The sequence below is a fragment of the Schistocerca serialis genome, chromosome 5 (assembly GCF_023864345.2).
Source record: "Schistocerca serialis cubense isolate TAMUIC-IGC-003099 chromosome 5, iqSchSeri2.2, whole genome shotgun sequence".
NCBI classification, from domain to species: domain Eukaryota; kingdom Metazoa; phylum Arthropoda; class Insecta; order Orthoptera; family Acrididae; genus Schistocerca; species Schistocerca serialis.
The window spans coordinates 574,718,426-574,742,796 of NC_064642.1; the positions used below are offsets into that span (position 1 = coordinate 574,718,426).

Consider the following 24,371-nt stretch of genomic DNA (forward strand, 5'->3'; position numbering starts at 1 on the left):
GGGGGGGGGATATCAGGGTATGGGTGGGGATGGGGGGAGGGGGAGAGAAGAGTGTTGTTTGGCAGGGCAGTGCATGTAGGGGCTAGAAAATGGCAAGACAAAACTACTGGCTGAAGTGTTGGAAGGCTGTGGAGGAGGGCCAGAAGGGGAATGGGGAGCAGAAAAGGAGAGGAGCAGAGAGGGGAAAAGACTGGTGGATGCACAGGCAGAGAGCAGCGCACAGTAGGGGTGAGGGGTCGTGGATTGGGAGGAGGTTATAGGAGATGGGAGACGGAAATTGTTGGGTAACGTGTGTGGGGCAGTAGGTTATTGAAGGCTGACACCAGGATCATTTCAGGAGTCGAGAATGTATTGTAAGGATAACTCTGATCTGTACAGTGTAGAAAAGCTAGTGGTGGAGGGGAACATCCAGATGGCTCGAGTTGTGAAGCAGCCATCGAAGTCAAGCATGCTATATTCAGCTTCATGTTGTGTCGCAGGGTGGTCCACTTTGCTCTTGGCCACAGTTTGGGGGTATCCATTCATCTTAGTAGGCAGCTGGTTGGTAGTCATACCATCATAAAAAACAGTGCAGTGATTGCAGCAGAGCTGGTATATGACATGGCTGCTTTTACAGGTGGCCCAGCTTCTTATGTCATAAGATAAGCCTGTGATAGGACTGGAATAGAAAGTGCTGGGTTATTGAGTTGGACAGGTCTTACACTAGGTCTTCCACAGGGATATGATGCCTGTGGTGGGGGGCCTGGACTGAGAGTGACGTAGGAGTGGACTGGGACGCTGTGGGTGTTGGATGGGCAGTGGAACACTGCTTTAGGAGGGGTGAGAAGAATCTTGGGTCAGATGTCTCTCATTTCAGGGCATGATAATAGATGCTGAAAGCCCTGATGAAGGATATGGTTCAGTTGTCCCAGTCTGATGTGGTATTGGGCGACAGAGGAAGCCCTCCTTTGTAGCTGCTTCTTGGGTTTTGGTGGGAGGATTGGGTATGTGCGGAGATATGGCATGAGAAATCTGTTTATGGAGTAGGTCTGGGGGATAGTGCCTGTCTGTTAAGATGTTTGTGAGTCATTCAGCACACTGGTCAAGGAAGTTCTTATCACTGCAGATAAGCTGTCCACATGTCCACAGGTGGCCAGGCTGTATGGGAGCGACTTTTTGGTTGGAAGGGATGGCAGCTGTCAAAATTCACGTACTATTGGGGGTTGTTGGGTTTCTTATGGACAGAGGTATGGATGGAACCATTAGAGACATGGTGGTCAATGTCCAGTAAGTTGACATGCTGTGTTGAGGAGGACATGTAAAGTATATGGGTGAGAAAATGTTCAGGCTGTTGAAGGAACATTGGTAGGGTGTCTAGGGCCTGAGTCTAGATCATGAAGGTATCATCGATGAACCGGAACAATGCCAGAGGTTTGGGGTTTTGGGAGGCTAGGAAGTGCCCTCTAGATGGCCCATAAACAGGTTGGTGTAGGAGGATGTCATACGCGTGCCCATGGCTGTGCTGCGGATTTGTTTTGTATACCTATCCTTCAAAGGAGTAGTAGTTGTGTGTTACAATAAAGTTAGTTAGGTGTATGAGGAATGAGGTAGTGGGTTTGGAGTCTGAAGGACGTTGGGGAGAATATCACCAATTATGAAAAGAATGGAGTGCTACTAACCATAAAGATAATACACTGAGTTGCAGAAAGGCACATTGAAAAGATGGTTACACACCGAGCTCCCAGCCAAAGCCTTCTTCAGAAAAGAAAGGAAAACACACACATTCACACAAGCTGGCACACCTTGCCATTATCTTTTACCCCTTGGGGCAGACTGCAACTTTTGCGTCGAATCAGAGCACACCATGCAGCTGAACATAACACTCTTGACTTCAATGGCAGCTCACAACTTGGACCATCTGAATCCAACCCTCCACCACTATATTTTCTGAACTGTAGATATCAGAATTATCCTTACGACACATTCTACCTTCCTGAAGTTATCCTGGCCTCAACCTACAGTAATCTACTGTCCCCATCCCCTCCACCCAAGAGTTCCCGACCCTTCTGCCCTATTACATCCTCACAGTTCACATCTCCTCACCCTCAATGATAGCCTCAATATCAGTTGTGCAAAAGGTATGTCAGCAGATGATCCGTGGTCACTTTCTTGGGGTCCTACTTTAATCAAGGACGTTATGCCAAGCAACAGGTTGCAGGAGCTTCTCAGGTATTTCTGTTCCGATGAAAAGTCAGTCTGGGTTGATAGCCTACCAGCCAACAAATTTACACTTTATCTGAAGTGAGGGGAAGTTCATGGAAAACAGTATTTGTTCTTAATGAACTGGAGAAAATATAACCATAGAAAAATAACCATCAGCAAGAAAAACAAGTTGCAGGTTCACTCAACTGAGGCCCAACAAATGTGACAAATATGTTTCCAAATTCTGAATTGTTGCTGATGTTATGACAGATAATTAGTGCTTTCTCATACCTTGGAAAAGAGGATATGCTTAGAGAAAAGCAGCCATTCGGAGAATACAGTAGACTCCCGTTCATCCAAATCGCATCTATCCGAAGTTCGATTTATGCGAACAAATTTTTCCAATTTTCGCGGCTCACATTGGCGCTGTCTGACGCGTTGCACAGCTACACTTTTGGATAGCTACACTGACACATGGCAAGTTTCAACTTGTCGGTGCCTGGAGCCATGCATTTGCTGGTGTTTTCCAGCAGTCTACAGCTAATCAGTGCTCTGGTGTGTATCAAAAGTCCGAGTGTCTTCAATTCGTGCATGTGTTGAAGTTCTAGCATGTTTCTTGTTCATGTTGCATGGTTTCATGTCATTGCCATCCATTGGAATTGCATGGAAGTACAGTATGTACAGTTTTGCTCTGTGCAGCGTGACGTAGCCCCTTTGAAACTGACAATAAGTGTGCAGTGCCAAACACTTTTTGCCTGTTGTCGGTACATCAGATGAAGTGAGCGTTTATTAATTTAACAGTGAATGTACAATGCACTGTTGTGTTGCTGTGTGGGCTTGTGTAGGTTAGGGGAGAGGGGTGCCACAGCCTGGTTTCAAAAATCAGAAGCTTTGTCCAGTACATCTCGAGTGTTGTCCGTTCGTGGATCTGTATGTTTTCGATTTAACGTTTCGTGCTCGCGCTATGTGCTTTAAAATGTCCAGAGATAGAAGTGGCCAAAAACCAAAAAAGAATCAGTCGAGTGTCAGTAAAAAAAGACACATGAAACGGGAAAATAGTGTGATCTCGTTGGAACAAAAACTTCGCGTTTTGCAGAGAATTGACACTGGTGAGCCACCCGCGAAAGTTACTGCAGATTTGAACGGCGGTATGAGTATGATTACTGATTAGAAGACAAATCGATCAGAAATTGAAAAATTTTGTTCCATCCAAGCATCAGGCAGTGCAGTGAAATCTGGAAGGGGGGGGGGAAAAAAAAAAAAAAAAAAAAAAAAAAAAAAAAAAAAAAAAAAAAAAAAGAGAGAAAAGGTGCACATCTTCAGTTAAGAGGCCTTATTTTTGTGGCATGAACAAGAAATAGCCAAAGGTGTGCCAGTTTCAGGTCCTGTACTTCGTCAAAAAGCAATAACTTTTTATCAGCTGATTGAAGGAAAGGGGCAACAATTCCTTGGAAGTGATGGCTGGCTGGATTGGTTCAAGAAGTGGCATGGTATTTGTGAAATTGTCGTCAGCGGCAAATCATTATCTGGGGATGGAGCTGCTATTGCTGATTTTTTAAGAAGAAACTGCACACAATCATCTACAGAGGAGATTATACTGGCGATCAACTTTACAACTGTGATGAAACAGGTCGAATTACAAAATGTTGCCAACAAAAACCCTTGCCTCTAAACAAGAAAAAACTGCATTTTGATATAGAAAAAGCAAAGAAAGCGTTAATGTCCTCACATGCAGTAATGCCACTAGCAGTCATAAACTGTGTCTTACTTTAATTGGCAAATCCACAAAACAAAGAGCATTGAGATGGCAACCAGCTGATTAAACCTTTGCCAATCTTCAAAGAGTGGTTCCAGGCAGAGTTTGTTCCAGCTGTAGAAAAATACATGGAGGAAAATGGACTTCCTCGAAAAGTGCTACTTCTTATGGGCAATGCTCATTCTTACCCAGATGATCTATAAGATGGGGATATCAAAGTTGTATTTCTCCCACCAAACTTCATGTTTCTATGTCAACTGATGGACCAAGGTGTTCTTGAGGCAATGAAAAACCATTACAGACACAAGCTGCTGGAATACTTAACTGTTGCGATTGATGCTAAAGAAGGTTTTGTGCAAGCTCTTAAAAAAATCAATGTTTTTAAGTGTCATTCATTGGATTGCTGAAGTTGGAATCTAATTCCTCCAATTGCTCTCGTTAGGTCTTGGGAAATACTCTTAGATCATAAAACAACTCATCAGTAGTGGAAAGAAGGACGCAACACAGAAACTCAAGCTGATGTGCCAGAAACAGGTGAAAATGACACAATTTTGGTGAATTTACTGGAGAAGCTACTGGGTTGTGAAGATGTGAACTTTGAAGATGTTGGAGAGTGTACGAAAAATGACTCTTTTGATTTGACTGAGGAAGAAATCATCCAAATTGCGGCCAATCAGAAAGCGTCAGAAGAATATGTCTCTGATGATGAAGCAGAGAAAAAGATTCCTCGCAAAGTCGGTTACGAAGCGATCCAAACTGCCCTGGAGTACATGAGCCAACAGGAGGATGCGACTTATCCTGAGATTGTTTGTTTCCAACATTGGAGATTTATTGCCACAACAAAAGTTTCTCAAGCGCAAAAAAGACTTTTTTTTACCAAAAAATAAATTCTAATGAAGCGTCCTAGAACCTCAACATACACAAGTTAAAAGTTTTTGGATTTTTTACTTTAAAGTTTCTCTAGACAAACTTTTCGTTCCTTTGAATAATCTCTAGATTTGTTTCATAATTTTGTACAGTAATTTATTTTTTACTCAAAAGAATAGGTAATAAAATTAAAACTCCTGTTTTTTCCTGCTGCCAAATAAGGCAGATTTTTTTCTATAAGAACGCAAAATAAGTGAGCTTTGTTATTCAGCATTTAAAAACTTTGGGTTTTCAATGGTACTTTGGTGCCTTTTTAACATGTCAACACAATTTTTTCAGTCAAGAACATGTAGACTTATTCACAAGTGTATCAATAATATTGTACATACCCTACGCAAGTTTCACGATCATATTTCGCAGTATTGACGCAATTTGGGGTGTTTCACACTTGAAAACAGGGGGACTTGCCATCCCAATCACTTTGGATAGACGGGAGTTTATTGTATGTCATTCTATGTGGCATAGAGCCATTTCTAAATCAAAGCAGAAATGTGGCAACAGACAACTTCTTCACATCTCTTCAGCTTGCTAAGAAGTTCGAGGAAAAACAACTTAGTTACTTAGTACAGTAAACAAGATCCATCATGAAATCCCCAATGAGGTAAAGAAGCCAAATGCTGAAATATACTCCTCCACCATCCTGCGCCGAACTGGCAACACAGACTGCACCATGGCTGTATACCAAGGACAGTAGAATAAAAATATCATCTTCCTGAGTACACTGCATATTGAAGTGGCAATAAGCAAAGAAGAGAAGAAGAGACCTGAAACCACAACATTTTACAATGCAACAAAATATGGAGAAGACAAGATTGATTAACTGATCTGTAAATATAATACAAATGTTGCTTGTAGGAGATCGTTGATTCATGTCTTCTACATCTTGGCCATCAGGGAAATAAATGTGGGGGTCATCTATAAAATCATAACAAACGAGAAAATGGAAGGAAATAAATTCATTCAGATAGCAAATGAACTTAAGGGAATGAAAGAGTAGGAGGAAGAACAGACAAAAGAGGAGAATATGAGCATACAATCATTTAGAAAGCAGGAGTGCCAAATCAGCCTCTTGAAAGGCAACAGATCCAACGAAAATGGTGTAAAATGCCACAAAGCTGTGTGTGGAAAATGTGGGTGTAAAGTAGAACCATTTTGCTAAGTACACCTATCAGATTCCAATGACTTGAGTAAAAAGTACAGTAAAACAATGCGTGAACATGTGCGAGTATAATATGGACCATATATAGTAAATGTGTGTAAAATGTTCTACAGATAGTTAATATATTAAACTCTACAGTTTAGGGAACTTGTTAGTATGAGCAGTGATAAATCGTGAAAATACTTTTTTGGTCAAATAAGTAAGTATTGTATTAATTATCATTTTAAATAATGAAAGTTGTAACTTGCAAAAAGATAGGGATTAACATACATGAAAATAAAGTACTTGTTTAAGTCAAATACAAAAATACTTTATGTGAGGTTAAAATTACCCCTTTCCGTCATTCTAAGGAATGTCGCAAATTCCGTCATTCTAGTGTTCAAGGAAGATTCATTGGTGTCATGTACACGATTACTTATTGCACCATCTGTCACTTATACATGCATCCATTGCCTTATTTTTTAAAGGGAAAACTAAATGTAACACAATACATTAGTCCTAATATGTGCTACAGTAACTGTAAATCACGAATATTGATTTACTATGAAAATTTATGCAGAATATATGTAATGTCTGTAAAATTCTCATCACACGGATTTTTCACTTAGCAATTTTTGTGAAAAATTTCATATTAGCATGCCATAGGTGAACACTGAACATCATTATATCTCAAAAAAGTAGAGTAAAATGCACAACCAAGCACCTCTCCCACTTGTGGTGGCTAAAAGTGAGATATTCTTGAACTTTGTCTTGACAATGGTGAATGTCATAAAAACATTTAAGACACAAATTTTCTCTGCACCAGGCATGCTGAATAAAAAAACAAAAACAAAAAAAATCACATTCCTTTTATCCAACAGTTGCCTGAAAAGAAACTCAAATTATTTCCATGCAAACATATCTGTACGTAATTTGTTAACCGTAAGAAAGATAATAAAAACAGTATGTATTATGGTTATCGATCTTGAGCTTTATTAAAGGCTTTCAATTATCTGCATCAAACAAAAATAAAGCAAAAAGTATTAAGTGTGAGGATCTAAATTCACGATGTTCTGGTTGGTAGATAACTGCTCTAATAGTTGCAATATATTTCCAGTTGCTCTCAGCTTTTTCAAAAACCAAGGCCTAGTGACCTAAAAACTTTATGGGCAGATTTAGAAAAGTTGAACTCCTGAATACTGTTGCAGTATGATCTTATTAAAAGGGGAATGTTGTTATGGAGTATCTTATCACATTGGATTTTATCCCCACATGTGGCAGTGGTATTCTAGATGTTATCAGCACATATGGTGACAGTATTCTGCTCCATTGACTGACTGGCTAATGTGAATAGTTGGATCCATCATCCACCATTTGTTCTGCAGTGGCTTATGGCAGTACACAATTCTTGGGCCAAGTCTCCTTTTCAGCAGGCTCTTGTGGGGGAAGGGAATCCAATGGCATGGGAGGCTAGGGTGTGATATGACTTTTCTGAATATACTGGGCAACAATTGATTAAACACAGTTGTTGTAATGGATAATTAGTAGGTGTGTGGGAGCTCGGTATTGTTGTGTAACAATACCAGTCCAGGGTAATGAGCCCAAACTCAATCCAAATGCATTATTGGAAAATCCTTATTTAAACATACTGCAATGGAAACGTACTACTGTTTTTCCAACTTCATTGGTTGACATATTAATGCAGACATGTGACCTTCAAGGGAAGCTCTGTGATGATGATCTTCTATAGTGATCAGCATTTGCCGACAAAATGTGAATGTATATTTTGTGTAGCACCAATATTTTTCCCAGTGGATAATGTTCCAGTATGAGTATGAGTGTACAGGTTGCATAGTATTCATTTTGGCCCCAAATACATTTGTGACTCGTTTCACAGTGACCATGTGTCAGTGGCAGGTTTGGGGGTGGAGGTTTTCCTGTGAATGTGGGATGCTTCACAGGATGAGTGCCAAACTTGATGCTGCCCAATATTTCCAGGAGGATCTGTCTCCGGTACAAATGTTAAGCATGGTAAAGGAATGACTTTCAGAAGAGAATGAGATTTTTCATTTGGACTCGCCACCTTCTGCTGCAGATCTCAGCAATTTAAACTGTATGGTTGGATCCAAAATGTACCATGTGAGAAAACTGGTCTTACCCTGTGCCAAGAACCTGTGATTACCGTCATATCATCATCATAGCAGCCTTTGACAAGATACCATAAAAGAAGAGACTTATTATTCGTATCTCAGACCCGTTTCCTCACAGGGTGCAAATGGTCATTGAAGTGGAAGCCATTTATACAGGATATTAAGTAGTAAAGAAACCATATGCTATGCCCTCTTCAGGGCCAAAAAGTCTTATAAAGAACTGCAAACTGTTCATGCCATTAATTTCATGTCACTTTTAGATTGAAGAAATCAACACAGTAAAACAAAAACAAAAAACTGCTGTATGCAGGACTTGATCCCAAGCCTGTGTCTGTTCACTTCACTGAACAGTGAAATCAGTGTACCAAGTGCTGTGATATTTAGGTATTTCATATTGTTCTGCACTTGAGTACATCTCTCAGTATGAAGTCTTTTCCACATCTGAAGCCATAGGAATGAAATGGAGTAGGTTCTCTTGTGTTTTTCTGAGAGGGTGTGTGCTTTGTGATGAGTGTAAATAAGATGCCTTCCCCTCAGTTACTCTCATAAGTGTCCTTTACTTTTATCAACAACACTGTACACTCTATAATGTTATTAGCTCTGGTGTAACAGAGCAGTAAATTCAAATTCCAGCCGCCACCACCACTTTCTGTGCTGTCAAGTGTACGTGTGCATTTCATTTTGGTTTCTTCAATAACATTTGACCTAAACATTTTTGAAGCAGTGTTATGCAAGTAAATATACATGAAAAATAAGAATATAATTCCCACTGTTTATTGATTTGTCTTTTTACCCCAAGTGTGCTGTCAAGCAAACCATCATCAGTACTTGTACTACCAGCTAAGATCTTACAACACAGTTTGTTGGTATTAACTTTGTTAAAATCGCAGGAATTGATTTTAAAATACGGTGTTTATTGCTGTCACATACAGACTTGTAAATGTCTTTATTGGGGATATGTCCAACACTGAAGATTACAATGTGGACTGTACATGGTTTCACTGTGTTAAAAATTGTGGGCTCTTATTCAATAGGTTCAAATTTTAAATCGTGATTGGGTTTTACAGCGTTTCTGCAAGTCCCTTCACACAGATGACAGAATATCAGTTTTTGCTGGCTTTATTTTTGAAATGTTAAATAGTAAAAGTGAAATTTAAAGGTGACATCAGTTTTACTTAATGTTATTTGTACTACATATTTATGTGATACACTAGGTGAAATAATGTTCTCAGCAGCTCTTTAGCTATGCATTGTAAACATGGATTTATATGTATATTTTAAAAATAAGAGGAGTAATTTGTCACACTGATATACTTTAAATCCTTTGTTCGTGTTGCCTAGATATCTGCATGAAAGTGTCAAGTTTTGCAAGAATATGCTGGAAGACATAAAAGAATGTAATTTACTTTACCATAAAAACTTTAGAATGTGCTGCTTATGAATTAAAATAACCACAAATGAAAATAACACCATAATTCAGCATAACAGTTGTAGTTACACGATCTCTCTCTTTAATAACCCGTTCTGATGCAGTTAATTTCAAGAAATTAATCTACTCCCAAGTTCCTCCGCATCTCAAAGACTATGAGAAGTTTTACAGAAATGTAGATACCCATAGTAGCAGTCTGCTGAATATGCTAGAAAATATTCAGATTTACAGTGTAGCCAGATAATTTCCAAATTCGGGTTTAGAATTTTTGGAAGCTGTCTTTTAGGTCAGTCAAGTATTTTAGAGTAGGTGTTGATGTTTCAAGCACACTTATGTATTTCAGTTGTATAATAAGATTAGTTGCTATAAAGACATTTGATATTTACTACCAAGTAGGTAAAAAGAATAATTTTGTATACAAATGGTGCTGATCAGATCTCTCGTGCAATGCCCAGTGTTGATGGAAAGTGTCGGTTTCTTTCCTGTTACAAACAAAATTATTTTTAAAGTGGAATTTAGGTGCCATTTGATACAATGGTCCCCCAGTAGTCTAGTGTGATATTTGTTTTATCAATGTTATTACCAGGAACAGTAAAACTTAAAGAATAACCAGTATCCCAGCAGTGACAGCACAGCTGAGTCACTGCTGGATTGCTATTTACTTTCATGTTTAACTATCTCTGTTAGTACATATCAATAAAACAAACATCGGACCAGACTTACTGGAGAATGTTCTCTCGAATGGGCACATAAAATTTGTATTAAAAAATAGTTCTGTTTGTAATGGGAAACAAACTGACATTTTCTGTTGACACTGGGCATTGCATGAATGATGTGATGAGCAGTAAAAGTAATTTGTTACAGTAGTATTTGTTCACGATAACTGCCCATCTTAAGATAGTAGAGTAGACCAAAACTGAATAACTTAATACCTTTTGGATCCTGACAAAAGGTGCTATGGCTCGTTAACTTCCAACACTTAAAATTATTCTGATAGCCCCTCTCCGTTCCAATATTGCTTACATAGGGCATCTGTATACGAAAGTTGTTTAATGTGAAAGACATAAAATCGTCAATAAATTATTGCACATAACAAGCTGACCATACTGAAACATGAAAAACCACAAACTAAGAAGTATTTGAGGAGGAAAATTTGAGATAAAGGTCAAATACAGTGTAAGAATAATATCTGAGAATCAAATTGAGGACAATAACATCCATAAATTGTGAATCGTTTGAAGAAAAAGATAATCAAGGTGTATAGAAAGCTCAAATTGTCTGAGGCTTGTACTTAAAATTTTTATACTTAAATTTTGTGGGGTGGATCATTTTACAAGTGCCTCTCAGGATAAAGTGTATTGTGCTGAGGGTTTCTTCGTTATTTATTCACCTAGTTGAGTAATTCAGTAAGCTATTGAATAAGTGTAGTTTTATATGCTTACTGTTTTGATTGCATATCATTTTTTACCCAAATATCATACATCCTATTTTATGAGTTCATGTTTACACAGCAAGGTTAGTAGATGTGGGATACTTAGTGACTTTCGAGGAAGAGAGAGGATTTGATCACAACCTTTTGAAGGTTGTATTGCATGCAAATAGTAATAATTTATTCTTTTACCTCTTGGTCTGAGATTTTCTTAAGCCATTTGTCAAAACAATTGACTTCTTAAGATGAGGAATTTGATATTTATTTTATGTTGTCTCTGTGACTACAGTTCATACAATTTCATTTTCAGCAAAATTCTGATGGAAAGGTGGGGTCATATGAATCACCCCCCCAGTAGAGCCTGGTTGCAACTTTAGGCTGTGTTACGTAATTGCTTTTTGTTGCCTACATTGTCTGTTGACACAGTATAATGCTTTCTGACTGTAGAATGTGTGTGTGTGTGTGTGTGTGTGTGTGTGTGTGTGTGTGTGTGTGTGTGGGGTTTTTTTTTTTTTTTCCCAGCGCTGTGCTGCCTCAGTGTGTTTGGTTCCGGAAAAGCTAGACAGTAATATGTTTGATAGAACTGGTAGACATAATTATTTTATTCAGCTATGCAATTAATGCTTCTGTCTTCCCGACATTATTTCCAAATTGAGTGTGTGTATATATCTGCACCATTCTGTAAATTAAGTTAGCAGCAATGAGTAACAAATATGATTCAGTATATTTCTTTTTAAATAAACAGTCCATGGAAGAAAATTGAATCTTACCTGCAGTATATTACAGGATCAAAGTGAGATAAGATACACTATGTGATCAAAAGTATCCCGACACCCCCAAAAAGATACTTGCATTGTGCTACCACCTACTGCCAAGTACTCCATACCAGTGACCTCAGTAGTCATTAGACATTGTGAGAGAGCAGAATGGGACACTCCGCAGAACTCATGGACTTCAAATGTGATCAGGTGATTGGGTGTCACGTGTGTAATACATCTGTACACGATTTCTACACTCCTGAACATCCCTAGGTTCTCTGTTTCTGATGTGATAGTGAAGTGGAAACGTGAAGGGACACGTACAGCACTGAATCATACAGGCCGACCTCCTCTGTTGACTGACAGAGACCGCCGACAGTTGAAGAGGATCATAATATGTAATAGGCAGACATATGTCCATACCATCACACAGGACTTCCAAACTGCATAAGGATCCACTGCAAGTACTGTGACAGTTACGTGGGAGGTGAAGAAACTTGGATTTCATGGTTGAGCAGCCGCTTGGTGTAAAGGGCATAAACATTGGACGATTGAACATTGGAAAAACGTTGTGTGGAGTGACGAATCACGCTACACAATGTGGCGATCAGATGGCAAGGTGTGGGTATGACGAATTGCCGGTGAACATCATCTGCCAGCGTGTGTTGTGCCAACAGTAAATTTCGGAGGCGGTAGTCTTATCGTGTGGTCATGTTCTTCTTGGAGGGGGCTTGCACCCCTTGTCATTTGCATGGCACTATCACAGCCCAGGCCTACATTGATGTTTTAAGCACCTTGTTGCTTCCCAGTGTTGAAGAGCAATTCGGAGATGGTGATTGCATCTTTCAACACAATTGAGCACCTGTTCATAATGCACGGCCTGTGGCAGAGTGGTTACATGACAGTAACATCCCTGTAATGGACTGGCCTGCACAGAGTCCTGACCTAATCGTGTAGAACATCTTTGGGATGTTTTGGAATGGCGACTTTGTACCAGGCCTCGCTGACTGACATCGGTATCTCTCCTCAGCGCAGCACTCCGTGGAGAATAGGCTGCCATTCCCCAAGAAACCTTCCAGCACCTGATTGAACGTATGCCTGCGAGAGTGGAAGCTGTCATCAAGGCTAAGGGAAGGCCAACACTGTATTGAATTTCAGCATTACTGATGGAGGGTGCTATGAACTTGTAAGTCATTTTCAGTCAGGTGTTCAGATCCTTTTGATCACATAGTGTATAAGTGGTTGGAATTTTGTCAGAAATGGCATTTTAAGTGAACAATATCATTCACTGTAACTTGCCTATTGTATTTTAAACTATCTGCTTTGCCATTTGAATAGTATGCTGTGGGATGTTCCAAACATGCATACTTGACTGTATTTCAGTTATGAACTGGGTGGTTTAAGAATGGACACAGTGTCCGAACCACCATTAAATAAAGGCTACTTCTTAATGCAACTCATGACAAATTCCAACAGTTTACTTCAATAAAGAAAAAGTTGTGGTCCTGTTTCACCTTCAGTATGCTGGAGGTCTGTAAGAATAAGTATATCATGAAATGAGGAATTGACCTCATGTAGAAATTAGTTGTAATAATCATATAGAAAGTTGTTTCAGAAAACACAGCAGCTAATCATCATCATGCTGTTCTTGTGAAAATTAAAGTAAACATCCATTATGAAAACTATATGGTGAAGTGCTAGGTACTTGCTTCCAAATTAGATAATTTTCATAATGAATATTTACTTTCATTCAATTTTTGCAAAAGGAGGTGCATATTCTATCTCTGTATTTTTGAGACCTTGAATGTTTTAACTTACTTTTGAAACTTGATATTACTGTTTATTGACTAGACTAAGTTTCTCCTTTTTGTACATTTTATTATGACATTGAAGAGTATTTTGTGCAACATGCAGTTTTTATCAAAAAATATAATTGAAGTTATTCTGTGCTCTGTGTACTCTTTATTAGGTACTGTTAATTGATTGTTATTGTCTCTTGTATTATAATACAGTTGCTGGAGCAACTGTCGGGGTGCTCTTATTTATATTACTGCAGAGAGCCGATTTATTAGTAAACATACCAAGTTTCAAATACAAATTTGGAATTGTTCATTATGCATTTGCCATAATTGAAAAATGATCCAACAGGGAGGAGAAGAAATTCAGGATGTACGCTGACAGACCATCGGTTCGAGGTTCAGCAGTTGAGAACGTATTTGCTATACCTTGTCACATTCTCACTTACATCATTGCTCACACATTTGGAGTGAAGTTAATGTATCCTGGATCTATGAAGATGATGCAGTACATGCTGTGTAAGTTCTGTTAAATAATGACAATGATATCCCATTTTTGCTTATTGATTAGTGAGATAAGGAAAACTTATACTTTTAGATATTTAGTGTTGATTATTTGTGTTATTAGATAACTTCTCAGATACAATCAATTCAAATATTGTCTCAATATGGGTAGAGGCAAAAAGTCACATCATTTACAGAGATTTTTGTTCTTGCATTTGTGTTCTTGCACCAACATCTGTACTGCTGCTCTAAAGTAATTTCAAAAACCACTGCCATGTTGTGTGCACTCCCTCCCTCCCTCCCTCCCTCCCTCCCTCCTCCCCCACCCCACGATTGCAAAATATTGTTTCATTGATTTCATTTTTAGGCATGGAACAAATAATAATAATCAGCAGGGACAAATAGGGAGCCACTATTTCTTTTATGCATGAAGGCTGCTGTGCAAGGGCATTGGCACGTAGCAAAACCTATTGTTTCTGGTCCATTTTTCTCAGTGTCTCTTTGTGTTAGTTTCTTGTAGGCAGTGAAGAAAGTCCTCAGCCACTCTTTGGCTCAAATTTATAGTGAATGTCATGCTCTGAACTGAAAGGCTCATGCTTGTCTACTCTCAACACTTACCATGATAATATTCTTTTCTTCTATTAAACTGCTTGAAATACCTGTTTTGGGACAGTGGATGGGCAGCTTCACTGTCTAACTACTTGTAATGTTTTAGTGAAACGACTTGTACCATGGTGACACTTCTGATTTTTCATCTTGGTTTTGTACACTTCTTTTGGCATCTAGTCACACTTTGCGATTTGCTTGGGATCACACAGAATGAGATCTTTGTCATTTCATGTAATTTCACTTCTGAAGTACCAGTATGAAGAATATTAGAAAGTAACTATTTACTCAATTGCAAGTACCAGTATGAAGAATATTAGAAAGTAACTATTTACTCAATTGCAAGTTTCTCTCTGTTTTTTTTTTTTTTCTTCCCCTCCGAAACAATAGTGTGTGTCAATTTCATCACTGCAAGAAGTATACCTCATATATCTTACAGATTGGTTAGTGTAACAAATACTAACAAAGAGATAGAGGGGCTGGCCAGTACTTATCTCAGCTCAGTACAGCCGATAGATACACAAAAAACAGAACCAAAAATTTACGTTCCTGGCTTTCGGAACAAATGTTCCTTCATCAGTTTGCTGTTCTTTGATGTTCCAGATTTCAAGTACTGACCTTAAATGCCCTGAAATTTTGCTCTTCATGAATTTTCAATGGCTAAAGTGGTGTGATCATGCACAACTTTCCACTAGTACAGTGTAACAACATTTTGAAAAGGATAGTTGCTACTCACCATATAGCTCCCGACCATTTTCTGACAGCTGAAGCCAGACTGTGAGCTGCTGCGCATGATGGGAGAGGCAACTGGGTGTTGGGTGGAGGGTAAGGAGGAGGCTGCAGTGGGGAGGAGGAGTGGTAGCAGGGTAGGGTAGGGACAGTACTGCCTGTGAGAGCACACAGGGACGAGGTGGAGAGAGAAGGTAGGGCAGCTAGATGCAGTCGGGACATTGGACGGAGAGCGGGGGGATGGGGGGGGGGGGGGAGATGGGAGTGGAAAAAGAGAGAAGTAAAAAGACCAAGGGTGCGTTGGTCAAATAGAGGGCTGTGTAATGCTGGAATGGGAATAGGGAAGGGATTAGATGGGTGAAGACAATGACTAATTGAGGTCGAGACCAGGATGGTTACGGGGACGTAGAATATATTGCAGGGAGATTTCTCGCTGTGTAATTCAGAAAAGCTGGTGTTGGTGGGAAGGATTCAGGCCATGAAGCAGTCACTGAAATGAAGAATGTTTTGTTGGGCGGTGTGCTCAGCTCACTTTCCAACAGTCTTTTTGTTGTGCCTATCTGCAACTCAGCATCTCCGCTCTCTGGTGAGTACCAGCTCTCCTTTTCATAACATTCAGATTCTTTATTCATCATTCAGCATTATTATATGCAATAGACTTGTTACATTCCATCCTGGATTTTCTATTGTTTGATTTCACTAATACATTTTAGCGAGAAAAGTGAAAAATGCTAGAGTGTTCAAACCCTGTACTGTTTCAGCGATGTTAGAATGTTATAACCAACAGGGAGAACACTATGAAATAGATAAAAAGTTAACCCAAACATTTAGATGTACTATAATGTAATCCTGAGACAAAACAAGCACAGTTTTCAACACAGTAGTTCCAGGACTGTTGTTATTTCTTCTGAGAATATATTTTATACACTCATGAGGCCTCTTTATAAAGTGGCAGAGTATACGCATCACATGTGACAAATAACTTAGAACACACTCCTTGAATCGTTCTGTGGCTAAACTGCTGTTAGGACTGGTTCAGTTAGTAGATTAAAATCCTTCTCAGCTCTGTGACACACACTTACCTGACAGTACACGTCCACTGTTTGGATGCCATAGGTTTTCAATCTCATTCACTGGGCACTCATGGCTTGGCACACAGACATACGACAGCCAAAATCTGACTGCTTCCCAAGGAGGCTTAGTAAACAAATTTTTTATTGAGGTAGGGAGGGGTGAGGGGGGTGGAAGTTTTTCTAAAATGAAAGGTGGATGAAGCTAAATGTAACCAAGAGAGGATGCCCAGAGATTAGAATTGAATGGTAACAGAAAATTTCAGAAACCGGATTGATTTTAAAAAAAAATAGTAACTTTCAAACAATATAAAAGGTGTATATAAAATTGCCATTAGCGTTGCGCAGTTGACACATATTTGAGAAATGTGAAATTTCTGTGTCGGCTGTGATTTCTCTAAATTACTTTATGCAGGCACTGTTATTTTTCCTTCCCCATCTTTGTCAGATCTGAGCTTGTGCTCTATCTCTAATGACCTCATTGATGGTACATAAACCCTAATCTTTCCACCTTCTGCAGCATTAGTAGCAGCAGTGTTAGTAACTGTAATAATGGTAGTAATAAAATGAGAAATGAAGAAAGCTATTCACTGAAGATCAAAACACCAGAACAGTGCTTTCCACTGGCCGTGTCTGAGTGAAAAATGCTGATTTGTCTTTGGAATAACTATAGCTCCACATCACTGACTGATGTTGTGTTTCTGTATTAGTGTAGGGAATAAATGTCTCATCATCAGTTAAGATTTTGTTCTGTAGGCCTTGTGCTCCTACATTGTAATAAAGAAGAAAGTTCAAAGGAGCTGTATTCCACGGAGTTTGGTGGCTTCTAGGAAGTACTTGTGACACCCTAATTGTTTAGCCACAGTCTGATGCAAAACACTTGAAGAAATTTTCAAAAAGTCGTCAGGCTGTTGGTATATAATGAAATGCCAGTTTTCAATTTCTTCATGAATTTTCTGCATGTTTATTGGGTGACTGATTTGATTTGCACAGGGAGACAACAGTGTTGTGGTTTGTTGTTCCATTGCCCCTTTCTTCCAGTTGTTACATTGAAAGATTTATTGAAGTAGCTGGAAGCTATTGTATGGTCAGCAGGCATTTCCCCAGACATTTCTATACTTACCACACTTGCTATATTGGTATGAGATACTGGATGTCTTAAAGGATTCCAGTTATTTCTAGTTTTAACCTGCAATGGCGGCATGTCCAGCATGTTATGGTTAAGCTAGTCAGACTCTGTACCTCGGCAAGCTCCTCAGCAACCACCTTCTGTTCTGCTTTATTCCATTTTACTGTAGCTGGATGTGTCCTTGTAGATGGAACCACAATTATTTTCTTGGGACTGACCCTTTAGATCCTGTTTTGTGTAATAGTTTTGCCCAGTGCACATTGTGTCATTCTTCTAATAGTACTAGCAAATTTGCCAGGTTTTTTTTATTACTAAATTGTCTGCTTATCCTTGGCAAAAGTAGGCTCCAATATTTAACTCTTCAATGAATTCGTTCACCATTAAGTTCCACAGTAGTGGGGACAAAACACCACCTTGCAGACACCTTCTGGTGATGGGCACCTTGCAGATACCTTCTGGTGATGATGTCACCATTTTCTCTTTCGTCAGATGGCTTCTGCCTTTCTTGTACTCATTGTGGTCTTAATCCACCTGCACATGGTGGCCTCAGTGCCATGCTCTTCTGCAACTCTACTCGTAGATCCAAAGGTTGTGTTGTTAATAGCCTCCTCGATTCTAAGGAAGATGCAAAGACCAACTTTCTGAAGGTGTAGAGCTTTTTCCAACTTCCCAGCAAGTTTAATTGTTGTTTCACATGATTTGCCTAATTTGTGTGTTGGTTTACGTGTAGAGGAACCTCAGTTAGCCTCTTCTTCCCTAATGCGCACAGTAATCAGTTTTTCTAATATCTCTAGAAGAAAGGAGGACAGACAGATCAGTATCATATCTGTAGCTTTGGTATGATCATTTCTCTCTGTCTTCAGAATGAAGACAACCCTCAATGTCTTCCAATTATTAGGAATAATTCCTGCTGTTAGAGTGACCCTAAGTGGTCTACACAGGAATGTAATTAATCATTCTTCTTGTTGCAGTAGAACTGGAAAGATTCAATCTGGGCCTGGTGCCTCTGACAGTGGAAACATTCCCTCCATCTACTGGATTTTTGAAATGAATACAATCTGTGGCAGTTCCCTTTTTCTCCCTGAGATTACCTGTAAACCAGTGGCTGTCAGGGACTGACTCTTGGTGTTTGTTATCTGCCAGAGGGCATTGAGGAAAATGAGTCTGGAGGAGCATATCCAGTGCCTCGCTCACTGTCTGTGTACACTCATCCTCCTCCTTCTGTAAAGTACCTCCTGAATTAGTTGGGTGATGTCGTGCATTAACTGACCAAGCACCGAAACTTGATTTCAAGATATTAATGGAAATGTGAGAGTTGTAATATAAATTCAGTGTCCACAATAAATCTAGTTTTTTTTAAGCAGTAAAATAATGAAACTAAATTAAATTCACATGCTCATATCTTAAAATCATATAAAATGTAACGAACTCTGAATTTATATGGAAATAGCGCGTGGTCATGTGATGCTTTTATATATGATTTTCATTTCTGCATTTTGCATTAACTGACTGCAAGCGGAAATGTGTCTTCTTAGTTAAGTGATACAAATTAGAGAAGAATGTACTGTCATTTATTTCACAAAATACGATAAGCTTTTATTAGTTCAGGCTACATTTAATGATGTTTAACTGATGCGTGAGGAAAGTTACATTCCTATTTAATTTGCCTGTTTATTGACATAATACCATCATACATAACATGGAAGAATAATGTATTCTTTCTAATGCAATTAAAAAACATTTCTAAAAATAAAAGAAAATATGACAACAAATACTATATTTTTACAGGGTTTACATGCCCTGGGACAACCAGGAAAATGCCAATTTTTTCAACTGGGAAAAATCCAGGAATTTTTAGAATTATGGGAGTGTTTCATTGTCTTAGTTATCAATTTTTTGTAATTTTGACTGGTAGGAACTGCTTGCCTAACAAAGAATTTTACTTTACCCCGCTACTGCTGAATAATATTGCAGCACTGTAAAACATAAATGAGAGAATAACACCAAAATAAAACTTGCAAAGAAAATGTGCCATTTAGAACATCAGAATACAGTGCACACACAAGTGTGTGCCAACAGCAAAATGTGTCAATGGCTTTAGGACAAAGACTATAAAGTACTTTGTAACAACAAACTGCTTTTTATGAGCACGACATCACAACTATTTATATTTCTAACACTTTGCTGGAAAATATTGCGAATAGTGGTTTGAGAAATGTTACTTTTGAAGTAAATTTCTTTTTATGCAAGATAAGTCATTTACAAGTGATAAACTGCAATGAATTCCTTAAATTAGACTCCCATTCAAAACTTAACACTGAGGACCATCCGCTTAGAAAAGTTTTGGGCCCAGAAGACCAACCGTTTATACTGTTATTTAAAAATTTTTCTGGCAAGCTACAAATGACTAAACTCAGAGGTTAGTTTTTCATATTTATTTTAGTTCTTTCATAGATTACAAATTATGCAACAACGACGTCAATAAATATACTTATGCTTTTAAAAAAGTGCAAAGTGGGTTCTTGGGCAGTTTCACCCTGGCTTTTCTATGGGAAAGCCGAAGTGCTTGATGGAACACGAATTCAGCCAGGTAACACAAGACATGTTTTGTGCACAGAAGTTAAAGCTATAATTGGGCTTGTCATAACTATTCAGCTGTGCTTGTAGGATTGTGCCTAACCATTCCCTCAGGGAAAAAATGGCAAATAAATTGTTGTTGTTGTTGTTGTTGTTGTTGTTGTTGTTGTTGGTGGTGGTGGTGGTGGTGGTGGTGGTGGTGATCTTCAGTCCAAGGACTGGCTTGACGCATCTCACCGTGCTACTCCATCCTGTGCAAACCTCTTCATCTATGAGTAACTACTGCAACCTACATCCTTCTGAATCTGCTTACTGTATTCGTCTCTTGGTCTCCCTCTATGGTTTTTGCCCTCCCCCTCCCACTTCCCTCCAGTACTAAATTGGTGATACCTTGATGCCTCAGAAAGTGTCCTATCAACCGACCCCTTCTTCTAGTCAGATCGTACCGCAAAAGTTCTCTTCTTCTGAATTCTATTCAGTACCATCTCATAAGTTGAATGATCTACCCATCTAATCTTCAGCATTCTTCTGTAGCACCAAATATCAAAAGCTTCTATTCTCTTCTTGTCCAAATTGTTTATCATCCATGTTTCCCTTCCATACATGGCTACATTTCATACAAATATTTCAAGAAAGGACTTCCTGGCACTTAAATCTATACTTTATGTTAACAAATTTCTCTTCTTCAGGAACGCTTTTCTTGACGTTGCCAGTCCACATTTTATATCCTCCCTATTTTGACCATCATTAGTTATTTTGCTTCCTAAATAACAAATCTCATCTACTACTTTAAGTGTCTCATTTTCTAATTCCCTCAGCATCACATGATTTAATTCGGCTACATTCCATTATCCTCATTTTGCTTTTGTTGATGTTCACCTTATATCCTCCTTTCAAGACACTGTCTATTCTGTCCGACTGCTCTTCCAGGTCCTTTGCTGTCTCTGACAATTGCAATGTCATTGGCAAACCTAAGAGTTTTTATTTCTTCTCCCTGGACTTTAAACCCTACTCAACATTTTTCTTGTTTCCTTTACTGCTTGTTCAGTGTATAGATTCACTACTTCCCTTTTGTGCATTTCAGCTCTTATACCTGCCATCTGGCTTCTGTGCAAACTGTAAATAGGCTTTCACTACCCGTATTTTATCCCTGCCATCTTTAGGATTTGAAAAAGAGTATTCCAGTCAACATGTCAAAAGCTTTCTCGAAGTTTACAAAAGCTGTAAACATAGGTTTGCCTTTCCTCAACGTATCTTCCGTGAGAAGTCGTAGAGACAGTACTGCCTTGTGTGTTCCCACATTTCTCCAGAATGCAAACTGGTCTTCCCCAAGGTCGGCTTCTACCAGTTTTTCCGTTCTTCTGTAAAGGACTTGTGTTAGTATTTTACAGGTGTGACTTACTAAACTGATAGTTCGGTAATTTTCACACGTGCCAACACCTGCTTTTCTTTTGAATTGGAATTATTGTATTCTTCTTGAAGTCTTGGGGTATTTCGCCTATCTCATACATCTTGCTCACCAGATGGAAGAGTTTTGTTATGGATGGCTCTCCCAAGGCTATGAGTAGCTCTAACAGGATGTTATCTACTCCCGGGCCCTTGTTTTGGCATAAGTTTTTCAGTGCTTTGTCAAATTCTTCAAGCAGTATCATATCTTCCATCTCATCTTCATTTACATCCTCTTCCATTTCCAAATATTGCCCCAAGTGCATCTTGCTTATACAGACCATTCTTGCTTAGCCATTTTGCTTTTAGCTGGGTTTCATTTCCTAAAGTGCTGTGAAGTTCTATGCTGGTTTATAAAACCTTTGCCATTCAAAGGACTCGTAAGTTTTACAGCTCTAAAGGAGAAGTATATTGTCACTTAACACATAATAAAATGTACTATCTCCAGGGCTTCTGTGTGTTTTCACCTGGGAAAAAGTGTATTTTCATCCAATATTTATCCAGAAACCTGGGAAAAAGCAGGAATTTTTTTCTTGTCCACATGTACACCCTGTTCCAACAAGTTTGAAGCAGTAAATGTATTTCAGATTCTAAAAATTTACACACCTTATTTGAATATATCAATTCTTGATACCTATTACAGCATTACAAAAAAATTGCATATGTTTGAATTAAATAAAATTAAATGTCCACATTTTTTATGCAGTTCATAAATGCTGGCAGAGGAAAACTGAGTATTGATAGCATGCACATTGTCCTGAATATCTAAACCAAAGAAATCAAATGTGTCCATGCCAAAAAGTTTTGATTAAATTGTATTTCCCGTACTGTAAATGGCACTAATGTAGTCATATTTTTATATTTGGTTTGCAGAGTGCATACCTCCAGAAAAGAGGTACTTTCACCATTGTAAGATGTAAGGTATGATTTCTGTAGCTTGGGATGTCTCAATTGCGTACATGTATTCTGATTAATAAATGTGACTGAAGCATCAGTATCTAACTGAAATGGTTAATTTAGATTGCAATCCTGTAAAAAGATATGATCAGTTGGTGATTATTGCTCTGAGTATGATTGTCAGTTCTACTTTCAGAAGGCTGTCTTTGTGTAATCTGTGAGTGACAGAGCATTTTGCTGATTATGTGTTTGAGAAGAGCTGATCTGATTCAGGAAAATTTGGCACTGAATACACCATATATAACACTTTACAATTCTTGCACTAGTGTCTGCAGTTTCAGTGAGTGTTTCCAGGAGCAGGCGAGGATTCATAATGAGAAATCATATTGATTTTCATTTTCTCAGATTTGCATGGAACAGAGTTTACTGTGCCAATCTTTCGCAGGCTTACTTGCTGTGTATGACTTGACTTTTGGCAGTGATGGCATTCTGTTTCACAGGAGAAACAATGTTTGCAGCCACGCATTGCAAAACACTTGATGCAAGACTTGGCTGCCTCGTGTATTGCAGTTGGTGCTGTTTGTGGCTGCTGTCAATGTGAGACACGGTGGACTGTGCACGTTAAAACTATCTACTCTCAGCATGGTAAAAACAGGCACAGTTAAGTCCAATTCCATGAAGTCTTGCACTTTTCTGAGATTTAGTCATTGTTAGTACTTTAGTGAGAGCAGGATCATAATAGTTCAAAATCACAGCCTGTTTCCTGTTGGCAGTCACATTTTGAATAAGTGCATTGTGAAGCACTTCATTTTGGAATGAAGCTCCACAAGTTTGATTAAATTTACAGTTTCTCATAATACCCTTGAGGTTAGTCACCTACTCCTTGCAAGTCTGATTACTGTGGCAATGTGTACAAAAAAGTTTGAAATAAGCGGCAGCTACATGAAATTGGGTGTCAAAAAATCGTGTAATTTCTGAATGACTTCCTCACAGGGTAGAGAGTGGTACTCAACTTGGGGAAACAACTTTGCAACATATCCTAAAAATTGACGTTGTGAATCACCTGTTTTTGTAGGCTACATAGTGTTCTTCGAGACCAACTTTGTATTCCGTCCAGGCCTCTTGGTTTTCATCAACAGAACGGAAAGGAGGAGATGGCATCATGCCTCCGGAATTCTGTGCTTCAGTTGAATTTCGTTGCTGGGCTTCTGTGCATCTAGCAGTGTGGGATTGTTGGCTCGGAAACTGAGTAAGTGCAGTGAGTGGTCACTCTCCTGTATTTCCCATTTCATAAAAAAAGTTAAAAAATTAACCCACTTCTATATGTAAGAAAAACAAACAGTAAAGTTCAAAAATGGTGACACAGATGCGCAAAAAAAAGTGATCATTTTGTTGATGCTCGATCCTGGTCTAATGTATCCATAGCTACACCATCCTTGTTGCCAGAAGTACCTATTGTGTCCGTAGGTGAATGATGTGGAATAGATAGTTCAACATTTATTAAATTGTTAAAATATGAGTGTACTTTTTATGCTATTGACAAGACTGATACATAACTTTTATGTCCTTGGATGTAACTGTCCACATGGACATAGCTCAATGAAACCATGGATCACTGGCTGTCAGTACAATGTCAATCACTTACTGACTATTACCAGATTATTAAGTGTCGTGCTAGGTCCATCTATTCTCCCGGTGAGAGTTCAGAGATCTGGGTTGGAGCTTGGAGTACCGGGACTTAAAAAGACACTTGGAAGGTTACATTTGTCTGCAGTGAGTGGAAGTGATGACAACATTCTTTGGTGGCAAATGCGATGCCAACTATCAGAAGATGATGAGCTCTGGAGAG

General features: G+C 38.8%; 1 protein-coding gene across 1 annotated transcript in view; it reads left to right on the forward strand.

Annotated features, from left to right (window-relative positions):
- LOC126480809 (phosphatidylserine lipase ABHD16A) overlaps nucleotides 1–24,371 on the forward strand; it is a 160,218-nt gene that overhangs the window by 21,819 nt on the left and 114,028 nt on the right. The window contains exon 5 of the mRNA XM_050104134.1: nucleotides 13,917–14,083. Coding sequence (XP_049960091.1) covers nucleotides 13,917–14,083 — 167 coding nt within the window. The remainder of the gene's footprint in view (nucleotides 1–13,916; nucleotides 14,084–24,371) is intronic.